The 13,545-nt window shown below is 43.5% G+C and overlaps 1 protein-coding gene across 4 annotated transcripts in view; it reads right to left on the bottom strand.

The window, feature by feature from the left end:
• WDR70 (WD repeat domain 70) overlaps window positions 1-13,545 on the bottom strand; it is a 291,197-nt gene that overhangs the window by 200,739 nt on the left and 76,913 nt on the right. For all 4 annotated transcript variants that reach the window (XM_075842124.1, XM_075842132.1, XM_075842147.1 and 1 more), the window contains exon 9: window positions 9,956-10,032. In XM_075842124.1, the coding sequence (XP_075698239.1) occupies window positions 9,956-10,032 (77 nt within the window). The remainder of the gene's footprint in view (window positions 1-9,955; window positions 10,033-13,545) is intronic.

Here is a 13,545-nt window from a genome sequence, read left to right as displayed (position 1 = left end):
CATTGTAACCAGAAAAACCATGCTGTTTAATTCACCGGTCAGTGGATTTAATGTGATCGCTGATCGGTGTACAGACGGCTGACAACCATTACCAGACACCAGCACCGTCTAGTGACAAGTGACCCGAGTTGATCATTCCGCCCCAATCTACAGCGCCATAGGGAGCACAGGCAGGGCCGGCGTCTTCACCCCGACGAACCCAGGCAAGTCCCGGGGCCCACTACCCTTGGGGGGGCCCACTCGGCAGCTGCCGCTGCCGTCATGGCTCCTTCAGGAGTGGACTCTCCGGCCAGAGCGATGCAAACGCTCCTGCCGGGGATTCCGCTCCTAGAGGGTGCCTCTGTCTGGAAGCGGAATCCCCCCACCCTGGCAGTGCCACAAGGCCCCCCTTCCCAGGTAGTGCCACATAGCTCCCCTCACTGGTAGTGTCCCACAGCCCCCCTCCCTGTAGGTAGCGTCTTTGGGGTTCCCTTCTAGGAGTGGAATCCCCAGCCAGAGCACTGCCAACGCTCTGGCTGGTGATTCTGCTTCTAGAGGAGCCCCTGGCATCACTGTCCATATATGAACAGTGACTTCAGGGGCTCCTCCAGGAGAGGAATCCCTGGCCAGAGCATTGTCAACGCTCTGGCCAGGGATTCCGCTCCAGGAGAAGTCCCGGACGTCACTGTCCATATATGGACAGACACGCCAGAGGCTCCTCCAGGTGCGGAAACACCAGCCAGAGTTGCCAACGGCAATGCTCTGGCTCGGGATTCCACTACTAGAATGAGCCCTAAAGGAGATACCGACATGGAGGGGGGCTGTGTGGTAGTACCTACGAGGGGCGGCTGTGTGGCAGTACCTACGAGGAGGGCTGTGTGGCAGTACCTACGAGGGGGGGGCTGTTTGGCAGTACCTACGAGGGGGGGGCTGTTTGGCAGTACCTACGAGGGGGGGCTGTGTGGTAGTACCTACGAGGGGGGGCGCTGTGTGGCACAATCCACAGGGGGCAGTGTGGCACCATCTACACCGGGCACTAAATTTATGGGGTTACAAACTGGGGGCCTAACCTCTATATGGGGCATAAACAGGGCCTAACTTCTATATGGTGGCACAAAGTGACGTTTTCAGTCGCCGCGAGTTCCCCTGCAAAGGAGCCCACTAAGCCCTTGTTGCCCAAGGGCCCACATAAACCTGAAGCAGGCCCTAAGCACAGGGACAACCAGTTCTTTATGGTGCACGTAGACTTTATTTTTATTTCATACTAAATGCAGAATAAAAGTCAAACTCCAGTTCAGAGGAGTAGAAATTTTGCCCCATGTCATTTAAGAGTTGCACTACAATTCTATAGATAAAACTCCTTGTAAAACCAGACGGAAAACACTTCTGCCCATGTACAAAGAGCAGATTATACCATGACTCTAATCAATTACCGCTGATAACTGAGATGGTCCTCTGCTCAGCTGCCATGCAAACCTAACAAACACAGAAGCTCACTCAAGCATGGCGGGAGGAAATGGAGAACTGAATGTACATTGTCATAGGATCCCTTATTAGTGACTTTGCAGGTTCAGACAGCAAGTAACAGTTTAGTTACCTATTGTTTAGTGTAAGCCTAATAGGCCTCTCCGTGACTATTAAGGATTATATGGGATATACGATACTGGATTTCACAAAGTATCAGTGAGTAGACAGTCAATTGCCTAATGTGAAACGCAGGCCTGTATTATCAGAGTGCGCACCCTATAGGCTCAGCACTGGTACTGCACGATCGAAAAACAGATCGGGCTTTGTAGCTCTAGGCCGTCGGTCTCCAACGTGTGGCTCCTCAGCTACTGAGGAACAACAACCACTAGCATGCTGGGAGTTGTGTTTCCGCAACAGCTAGGGAATCACAGTTTGCTGCCGCCTTTGCTTCGTGTGTCCTAACACGTAATCTAACTGCGTACATAGCCTGATTCACACGAACAACTGCAAACTCGGAAGTGAAAAATGACTGTTTTTCACATCCGAGTCGCACCTGCGTGGGACCCGTTTTCACGAATCCCTCGTAGACTTGAGTCTATAGAGGGATTCGTGAAAATGGATGAAAAGAGGACATGACCTATTTTTTTCACGGGCCCTTCACACGGTCAGTCAAAACAAAGGCCGCTTGAGCTGCCCCGTTGAAGTACATTCGTCCACGTGACGGCCGTTAAAAAAAATGGCCATCACACGGACGAGATATGCGCCTGTCTGAATTCGGCCTCATGAACCATTATTCCCCTCCATGCACTAACAACCTCTACACATGAAAGATGACGAGGTACACGCATGCAAAAAATCTGATCTTTTTGCTAAAAGTGTGATAGAATAGTTTACAATGACAAGTCCGGCAGTGTACCTCATTATTGGTCTTCCCTTGATTTCCAATACCCTAGATCCTAAACCTCAAGGGGTGGTAGATGGTGGGTAACTAGTGTTCAGTTCTGGGTAGAGTTACTTAACTTATCTTTTACAATTTCTGCAAATTAAAGGACAAATAGTAAGGGTCCTATTCCACGGCCCGTCTTGGGCTGCTATTACGAGCGCCGATCAACGAGACGATTTGTTGATCGTCGCTCGATTGCTCCTTTCACACAGAGCAATGATTGCTTATGTATAAGGACGAGCGCTCGTTACTCCGATAACTCGTCCCCATACATTTTCATCATGTCAGCATATTACAGAGTGAGATGTGCTGCCGAAAACAATGATTTTTAATTCTGCAAAAAAACAGAGCAGATCAGCCAATGAACGAACCTTTGCTCATTCATCGGCTGATCATTGCTCTTATTACACAGGGCAATGACCAGGAACAACAACAATTTTGCATGAGCCGGATACCAAATGAGTCACATAAAGTAGCCAAATATTCTTGACTTACAAGGAGAAAAGGTATATGATTAAGGGGATTGTCTAGTTTAGAAACCCTATTGTCATATACCCGATTAATGAATTCACAGTTAATAGAGGGGGGTCCTCTGTTCAGGATGCCAGAGTGCAGAGCGGTTATAAAGAGCGGGAGACACTTTATGATCTTCTTATTGTTAAGGGACCTTTCTACGACGTACGATACCGTGCGGTCCAGATGTATTAAGGTGTTGAATGCCAAATAAGGGTGTGACCGGATGAATACGTACGAGAGGATCTTATTTATGGCGGGGGGTATTATGCTATGTACAGAAAACCTGAGCATCAGATGAGGATGAAAGGAGAGCCGCTGTAATGGGATAGCCACGCGATACCCAATTAGTAGGATTGCATGTTTAGACAGTAAGTAGCAGTTTAAGTATCTTCTTTAATTTGCCTCTCGGTTACATTACTGGTAGAACCGTGTTCAGTTCATGTAATTGAAGATCGCAAAACAGAGATACGGCGAGAAGAAAATGTCCAATGTAAATTACGCAGCAAGTCTATATTCTCCACACACTTCATTACTTAAATGGTTAATTCTGGGGAAAAAAGCGGAAATAATTACCCTTTAAAAGCTGGGTATCCAGTATACGAAGTCTTAGCTGATGTTAAAGGGGTTGTACAGTCAATCGAAATTGATGGCCCATCCTCAGGGTGGACCATCAATGTCTGATCGGTCGGGGTCGGCAGCCCCGCCGATCAGCTGTTTTGAAGGGGCTGCGGCGTTCGCACGAGCGCCGATTCCCTTTTATCCATTATCTGCTCGTACTGTGAATCGCCAGCACACTTGTAGCAGCAATACAGCCTTCTCCCATTCAAGTGAATACTGTGAACCGCCGCTACAAGTTTGTCGGCGCTTCACAGTACAAGCAGTGATAGTAGTGAAGAGGAAGCAGCAGTCGTACGAGTGCCGCAGCCCCTTCAAATCAGCTGATCGGCAGGGGTGCCGAGGGTTAGAGCCCCACCTGAAGAAAGGCCTTTATAGAGGTTAAAAACATGGAGGAGCAAGATATCCAGCACTCTTAGTACAATAAACAATTCATTTGGTCATTTAAAAAAAAGACAGGACAATTTGGATAATCCCGGGACCACGCTTACGCGTTTCAAACCTCTAGGGTTCTTTATCATAGCTTGAAATACCTGCTGTCGACTCAGTACTTCTCCTTGGATATCTACCAGCACCATTACTACTCATAAATGTGGTCTGGACAAACACATGGAAAAACGCAGTGGAAACGCGGTGAGCCAACACTTGTATATAAAGTTTTTCTATTTACTACTTTATAGAGGTTCTCTACTTTGGACAATCCAAACTTGTTAGAAGGATCCCTTGACAATAAGCCGATTGAAAGTGTCCTCCTGCTGGGACCCCGAGCAATTAGCTATGATCTGTGGGGAGACCTGGCAGTCAGGGTTTGCTCCATACGGAGTGTCAGCAGTGTATTACAGCTGCCACCTCACGGTAACGGCCAGAATTGGATACAATTCTAATCCCGGGCGTTAAACTATTTGAATGCAGCGGTCAATAGCAACCACGGTATCTAAGCCTTTACCCCATCAGCCTACCTGCGATGCGATCGTGGGGTGTCTATTACTGTCAAGGCATCCTGGAGGCCTAATGAAGACCCCCAGTTCTGCCATCTTTCTGCTCAATAGGAGTCGTATATTTTGCAGTATACGGTGTTCTCACAAAGTATTGTATCCAAAAAAAATTGAAGTAGTGATCAAAAAGGAGTATGTGCCCAAAAATGTTACCAATAAAACAACAGCTCGCCCCGCAAACATCAAGCCCTCACACCACTCCAGCGACGGAAAATTAAAAAGTTATTGCTGTCAGAATATGGCGACACAAAAGATCATTCTTTTAAAAAAAATTGTTCTCTTTGAAAAAGAACTTAATTATAAAAAAAATATATATATATAAATTTGGTACCATTGTAATTTTATGAACCAGCAGAAAAAATTTAGTTAACACACATTGAACTACGTAATAATTAAACCTAAAAAACAATAGAGGAATCTTTTTTTTTTTTACTATTACAACACACAAATAATTTTTTCCCAGTACATTATATGGTAGAATAAATGATACTGCTAAAAACTACAACTTGTCCCGCAAAAACAATCCCTGTATCAATGGAAAAAAAAAAAAAAAAAAAAAAAAGGTTATGGGCCTTGGAAGGTGGGGAGGTAAAAACGAAAACGAATAAAATTAAATAAGCCTGGTCCTTAAGGGGTCAAATTGTTCCTTTGATGATGACGATGGCTGCCGTAGGAGAGGCATTATACGGTTGCCTTCCATACATAATGAGTTTGCATCTCCTGCCAGTAATTTATAAGGAGACTCGCCCGTCATCACAGGAGGTATTTGCATCTTTTTAAAAGGATGTCATCTTTATATGGTTTCCAGTTTAAGAGCGGCATAATATGGGTACATGTCCGATCTACTATTATCCCAAGAAGCTCTCCGGCCGCACGACTGACCGCCCCTTGGAATTCCACAATAATAGACACTACAGGTGTGTCTCGGCTCTTCGATGACTTCCTACAGGTAATAAGATCTCGTTCAAACTTCTCACTACAACAAATGGGTCGAAATGTATGGAGTATTTTTTTTTCGCCCCTTTTTATAGCTGGAGGTCAAACATCACGAGTGGTTTAAAATAAACAGACCTTTAACTAACCTAATAAAGAGAATGACCCGAAAACAAAAGGAAGTGACCCTATGCCTTTAAGCCGTCCTCATAAAGAGTCCAAGATCCATCTAATTTATTTATGTGTGATAGCCCAGGTCCCCTCTCCCATCAGCATGCCGGATATTTAACGTGCATCATTTCCAAGGATTTTCTCCAGGTCTGGGAGTCGACTTTCCCTAGGACCCTGAAATCTGTGATTTGGCTGAGAAAATAAAATATGGACTTTTATCAGCATTCAGAAGTAAATTGGATTTCTTAAAACCTGTGGTTAAGGGAGTAAAGCTCTGTGAAGCGAGGGATTTAATATTACATGCTACAAGATCCCAGGCATATATTAAAGAGACCGGTCCTCTTTTTTTTTTTTTTTATAAAAAAAATTACTTAAAGCGGTTCTCTGCGTTGGACAATCCCTTCTTGTTGGAAGGGTCCCTTAAAAATAAGTTGATTGCAAAGTGTCCCCCTGCTGGAAACCTGAGCGATCATCTGTGATCTGTGAGGAAACCTGGCAGTAAGTGTTTAATTTCCCTTCAGCACCACCACAGGGTAAATTAAGAATTACACAATACCCATTGTCTGTGTAATACAGGGCAAGACCTCCAGAAAGAGAGACGCTCTTTATAACCGTTCTTCACCCTGGCCAAGAGATGAGGATCCTGAACAGAGGACCCCCCCCCCCTCTATAAACAGAATTCACTAATAGGGTGTATGACACTGGGTTTTCAAAACTGGAGAACCCCTTTAGATGAAAGTAGGTTGAACCTGCTGATTTCGGCAGAACTGGACAACTACCTAATGTGTATGGGGGTGTCCGAAATGTCCCGAGACCGTAGATGTCAGAAAAAGGAATTTTTGGATATGCCGATCCATTGTTTCCACCGGAGATAAGGCAAAGCCAAAAGGTGTCTGCCAGACATTTATTCCCCTCTTCACATTGAAAACACACGCTGTGTATAAGGGAATTGGGAGGAAAGTATATGGGCACCTTTAGAGCGGGCCTGATATTTATGGTTTACATTTTTTTCTGTAGGTATTATCCACAGGGTAATTTCTAGTCACAAACAGTCAGGCATCACCATTTCAAATACAGTAACCATGGGTAGGCTGTGTAGAAGTAGCACTTGTCCTGTCCGGCTTCTTCTCTAGTGCACACCCAGTCAGTACAAACAAGAAAATAACGTGAGATAGTCGTAATCTCATTCTAAAGCTTTTTGAATATATTTTAATATTTAAGGTGTGGGCAGGTCTCTTGAGGTGTGAAAATAAGGTGCACACATTATATGGACAGATCCCTGTCTCCAGTATGTCATGTCGACTAAAAAGTTAGCCCTGGTCCTACACTTTCGGTGACCAGGTACCAGATATAGCAATGTCCATAGAAGTGTGGCTTAACTACACTCAGGCCTTGAATGGGGCGAGCTGCATTAGAATGGACATCCATACTCATATGGACATTGCCGTGCTGGATACTGCAGTGAAGAGACAGCAGAGGTTCAGCGTTCGTCTCTACCCCTTTATTCTGCTGATCAGTAGGGGCCGCTGTTTGCAGCAGCGAGCAGAGAACACCCATCTATGATGTCCAAATACCTGAATAGGGCATATGGACAGAGGTTTTGGTAATAAAACAACCCCTTTATTGCTCCAATTCGCTACTGTGCCGTATACTTGCATTCCTACATCAATGTAAATACACTATATAGACAAAAGTATTGGGACACCCCTTAATCATTGAATTCTGATGTTTCCTTCAGTCCCATTCCCACAGGTGTATAACATCCGGCACTCGCCATGCAGTCACTTTACAGACATTAGCGATAGAATGGGTCGCTGTAAAGAGATCACTGACCTCCAGCCCGGTCCTGTAATAGGACGCCACCGGTATAACAAGTCAGTTCCTAACAATTCTTCCTTCCTAGATATTCCAACATCAACTGTGAGTGATATTGTAAAGTGGAAGGAACCGCAGAAACTCAGCCACGAAGTGGAGACCACGTTAAATTACAGACCGGAGGCGCTGAGTGCTGAGGAGCGTAGTGTATAATAGTCACCAACACTCAATAACTGCAGAGTATAAACCTCCTCTGTCATTAACATCCGCACAAAACTTTGCCCAGAATGGCATGGAGGCCAAGCAGCTGCATGCCAGCCTTACATCACCAAGCACAAGCGTTGAATGTAGTAGTGTGAAGCACGCCGCCACTGGACTCTGGAGCTGTGGAAACGTGGTCTGTGGAGTGATAAATCACGCTTCTCTATCTGCCAGTCGGAGTTTGGTGAATGCCAGGAGAACGGTACCTGCCTGTCTGCATTGTGCCAACTGTAAATTTTGTGGAGGAGGGATGATGCTATGTGGTTGTTTTTCAGGGGTCGGCCCCTTAGCTCCAGTGAAAAGAAATCTTAAAGCTTCAGCACTCCAAGATATTTTGGACAATTGTAGCTTCCAACTTTGTGGTAATAGTTTGGGGTTCGGCCTTTTTCTGTTCCTCATGACTGCGCCCCAGTGCACAAGGTCCATAAAGACATGGTTCGGGGAGTTTGGTGTGGAAGAACTTGACTGACCGCACTGAGAGTCCTGACCTCAACCCCATCCAACACCTTTGGGATCAACTAGAAGGGAGATTGTGAGCCAGGCCCCCTCCCCCAACATCAATGTCTGACCTCACAAACGCTCTTCTGGGTGAATAGGCAAAAATTCCCACAGACACCCCAAAATCTTGTAGAAAGTCTTCCCAGAATAGTGGAAAATGTTTTTTGGCTTAAAAGGGGGGGGGGGGGGCAACTCCATATTAATGCCTATGATTTTAGATTGGGATGCCATAAAAGCTCCTGTAGGTGTAATGTGGAGGAGGTGTTCTAATACTCCATATAGTCTATACAAACATGCTTGAACCTGTCTCGGCCTTGTAGGAAGAATAATAAATCCCCGCAATTGAGCCATTATCCTATAAGGCAAAACAATTACAGACCCTTTAGAAAGCTGAAATCTCCTGACAAGTGAGTGGAGAGGAAAGCCACAATAAGTTACGGCACGCGGGCAGGTTAGCGACCTTAATGAAAGGAATAAATGGGTTGAGAAGGACTTGAGTGAGCCGTGTCATGACCCTATGTAGGACACATTTGAGGATTCCTGAACCCTACACAGACCAGTAATTCAGTGTGTAAGAACCTGCTGCACTTCCCGGTAATGACCTGATGACTACAAGCGTGGAAGGTATTTAGGAAAGAATTAGGAGGAATAAGAGAACTTGTAAAACAGTCATTTCAGACAAATTAAGTGGCGCTAAAGGAGACGCTCTTCCCCAGGCTCCCAGATATGGAGGATTGGGTTTTAAAAAGTACACGTTTACTTTAGTAAGTGGAAAGCAAAGTTACAGATGTGAAGAGAAAACGGAAAAAAGGAGTAAAATACAATATAATAATAACAAAATAAAATCACAATAATAAAATAACAATATATTATTATAATATTGTTACTATTTTATTATTGCCGTTATTATCAACATCATAATAATAATAATATTACAAATGAAGGCACTTACCAATATAATGGGCGAGATATATTACACTGGTGCAGAAGAAAAATTGGAGTAGTTGTCCACAGCAACCAGATTCTAGTTCTAATTTTTTGTTTTAATGAAATCAAATCTGCACCCTTCTCCGTTTTTCCTTTGCACCCATTCAGATAAATCATTCCAGTTTTTACGCATTCCCCCCCTGCATGTCTGGCAGGAAAACTAGTGGCTTAATCTGAACAATACGGTTGCGATAAAGGCTTACATCTGGCGGTCCTGTGACTCAATCGGCCATGGTCTTAGGATCTGTACAAAAATTGTGCATTAGCAGATCTGAAGTCTACGGCTCAAGCGGTTGCTCAATTATACCAGGTGACCGGAAAATATTTTTTTTGCAGCCATACATTTGAAGAAGGGCAGGGGTGTAGCTATAGGCGGCAGAGGTAGCAGTTGCACTTGGGCCATGGTGCCTAAAGACTTCTCATGTTCCTCTATAAATGGCACATGGTAAGTGGTGGGCCCTATTACAGATTTTGCACTAGGACCCAGAAGCTTCAAATCACGCCTTTGAACAATGGTTTTCCGTAGAACCTGCCTGCAGCAAAAATAGTAAAGATATTATACTGGTCAGCGGCTCATGCATTGTGGAACCATCTACAAAGAGCCCGAGTGGTTCCCAAATAGGGAGCAACGCAACCTCCATGTGCCGCTGTTTGTACGGAGAAGAATTGGGGGCCTATTGGGCAGTCCGATCACCTGGGATTTGCCCCCCCCCTGCTTCCCCCAAGCGTCCCCCTAGGTAACCTGAATGTTAGATAAAAATAGTCAACGACCTACCCATCATTCGAACAAGTTAGAAACTCTTCCTTTATTTTTGGGTGCCAACATCCCCCGTTAAGCATGGCAGTGTGACCCTGAAACACAAAAATGATATGATCATAAATAAAAAGATCTAAAATAAAGTCTTGGCAAAGAAGCACATTTGTGATCAAGATGTGGAAACAATAGAAATTATCTTGTTATTTAACGAATAGTTTGAGGAGTTTAGACCCGAAGATCAGCTCCTGGGTCCTAGTGCAGGACCAACATTACGAAGTATAAGCATAAGCACAGTTTATGCTTCAATAAAATATTTATATAAAAAAAAACAACAACTAAAAATGTTTTTTATTAAATTTGTTCACCATTTTCAGCTCTCCGCTTGAGATCTCAGCTTGCAGTCAGTGAAAGGGAACAATCTTGTTAACATCCAGAGGCTAAAAAGAACTGTACAACCTAATATTTCTCACAGCGGAGGTCAATATGTATCCAGTCTTGGCAATTGTCTCTGATCTAAAATTCAGTAGAAGTACAAATATGTCTCCTGCCCTGAGGATTTGCTACAATGTATCAGTGTAGGTAAAAGCTACAACCTTTGTAGTTTAGATTATAGCTAGACGGATACACTGCAAAGCAAAAAAAAAAAAAAACTTTGTCACGAAGAGTCTGTACCAGTAATAGCCTCTGGATATAAATAAGATGTTTCTATTCACTGGCAACAAGCAGAGATCTTAAAATTGATAATGATAAAAATGCAGTTTATTCGAAAGTGCTCTAGCTTTCTATTATAGAGAGATTAAGCTTTATTTGAATAAAATGAGTGTCCACTTGTTAACATCATTTGTTTTTTTTTATCTAATCAAGTCCAAAATTTTTCCCTAAATTTATTTCCTATTATATCTTTATAGTAGTTGGAACCACATATATTTAAAAATAATTAAAAAAAAAAAAAAAAAAGACATGCAAATTTCCTTAAATTATAAAATTCTGTCTTCCTGCAGCCACCACTAGAGGGCGCTTAGGAGCTTACTGCATACTGTTTATACATAGAAATCAGTGCTGCAGTAAATTCCCCCTAGTGGTGGCTGCAGGCAGCCAGAAAGTTCTCATTTCAAGGGGTTGTCCAAGATAACAAAAATATGTCTTTCTTCTAAAAACAGTGCCACACCTGTTGTGTCTGGTATTGCAGTTAAGCTCCATTGAAGTTACATAGTTAGTAAGGTTGAAAAAAAGACACGTCCATCAAGTTCAACCAAGGGACGGGGAAGGGGAAGTAAAAAATTTCTACACATAGGAGCTAATATTTTTTTGTTCTAAGAAATTATCTAAGCCTTTTTTGCAGCATCTCCTGTCCCTGCTATGACTAGCTCCTGCGGTGACTATTCCATAGATTCACAGTTCTTACAGTAAAGAAGGCTTGTCGCCTCTGCAGGTTAAACCTTTTTTTCTCCAGACGGAGGGAGTGCCCCCTTGTTTTTTGAGGGGGTTTTACATGGAACAGGATTTCATCATATTTTTTGTATGTGCCATTAATATATTTATATAAGTTAATCATGTCCCCCCTTAGTCGTCTCTTTTCAAGGCTAAATAGGTTTAATTCTTTTAAGCTTTCCTCATAACTTAGACTCTCCATGCCCCTAATTAGCTTCGTTGCTCTTCTTTGTATTTTTTCCTCCTTTCTATGAACTGGAGCCCAGAACTGGACTGCATATTCTAGATGAGGCCTCACTAATGCTTTGTAAAGTGGTAATATTACATCCCTGTCCCGCGAGTCCATGCCTCTTTTACTACACGACAATATCTTGCTGGCCTTTGAAGCCGCTGATTGACACTGCATGCTGTTATTTAGTTTATGATTTACAAGTACACCCAGATCCTTCTCAACAAGTGACTCCCCCAGTGTAGCTCCCTTTGAGCCAATTCTCAATCCAATTACAAACTATACTTTCTAAACCTATAGTCCTTAATTTACCCATTAGACGTCTATGAGGGACAGTGTCAAATGCCTTTGCAAAGTCCAAAAATACTACGGCCCCTCTGTCTAGACTTCTGCTCACCTCTTCATAAAAACAGATCAGGTTAGTTTGACAACTTCTGTCCTTAGTAAAACCGTGCTGGCTGTCACTTATAATACTATTTATTGTCACATAATCCTGTATATAGTCCCTCAATAGCCCCTCAAACATTTTCCCCACGATGGATGTTAAAGAGGCTCTGTCACCAGATTTTGCAACCCCTATCTGCTATTGCAGCAGATTGGCGCTGCAATGTAGATAAGAGTAACGTTTTTTTTAAAGTCCAACTCGGCGTGTTTAAAGTTAAAGTCCAACTGGGCGTGTATTATGTGTGTACATCGGGGCGTGTTTACTTCTTTTACTAGTTGGGCGTTGTGTATAGAAGTATCATCCACTTCTCTTCAGAACGCCCAGCTTCTGGCAGTGCAGACACAGCGCGTTCTCGAGAGATCACGCTGTGTCGTCACTCACTTCCTGCCCCGGGTCCTGCATCGTGTCAGACGAGCGAGGACACATCGGCACCAGAGGCTACAGTTGATTCTGCAGCAGCATCAGCGTTTGCAGGTAAATCGATGTAGCTACTTACCTGCAAACGCTGATGCTGCTGCAGAATCAACTGTAGCCTCTGGTGCCGATGTGGCCGACACGATGCAGGACCTGTGAGTGACGACACAGCGTGATCTCGCGAGGACACGCTGTGTGTCTGCACTGCTAGAAGATGGGTGTTAACGAACAGAAGTGGATGATGCGGATTCGTCAGCATCATACACTCCCATTCCTAACGCCCAGCTAGTAAAAGTAGTAAAAACGCCCCGATGTACCCACATAATACACGCCCAGTTGTACTTTTACTGTAAACACGCCCAGTTGTACTTTAGAAAGCCTCATTTGCATAAATACAAAAATGGTCATAACTTGACCAAAAATGCTCGTTTTTTTAAAATAAAAACGTTACTGTAATCTACATTGCAGCGCCTATCTGCTGCAATAGGAGATAGGGGTTGCAAAATCTAGTGACAGAGCCTCTTTAAGCTTACTGGTCTATAATTACCCAGGGAAGACCTAGAGCCCTTTTTGAAAATAGGCACCACATTTGCCCTGCGCCAGTCCCTTGGCACTATACCAGTCACTAGAGAATCTCTAAATATTATGAAGAGGGGGACAGAAATAACTGAACTAAGCTCTTTAAGAACTCTAGGGTGTAACCGATCTGGTCCCGGGGCCTTGTGCACATTTATTTTATTTAATTTAGCTTGGACCATCTCTACATTCATCCAATTCAGTATATCAACTGATCTATTAACAGAACTGGCACCGGCTATATCAGCTGCTCTTTCTTCTGTTGTATATACAGAGCTGAAGAACCCATTTAGTAACTCTGCCTTCTCTTGATCCCCTGTGACCAACTCCCCATTACCATTATCTAGGGGTCCTACATGTTCAGACCTTGACTTTCTTGCATTTATATACTTGAAGAATTTTTGGGGATTTGTTTTACTATCCCTGGCCACCTGCCTATCATTTTGTATTTTTGCTGATTTTATTACTTTGTTGCAGATTTTATTAAACTCTTTATAATTTACAAAGGCTACA

This window comes from Rhinoderma darwinii, chromosome 1 (genome assembly GCF_050947455.1).
Source record: "Rhinoderma darwinii isolate aRhiDar2 chromosome 1, aRhiDar2.hap1, whole genome shotgun sequence".
In the NCBI taxonomy this organism is placed as follows: Eukaryota; Metazoa; Chordata; class Amphibia; order Anura; family Rhinodermatidae; genus Rhinoderma; species Rhinoderma darwinii.
This window is presented reverse-complemented; position numbering and strand designations above follow the sequence as displayed.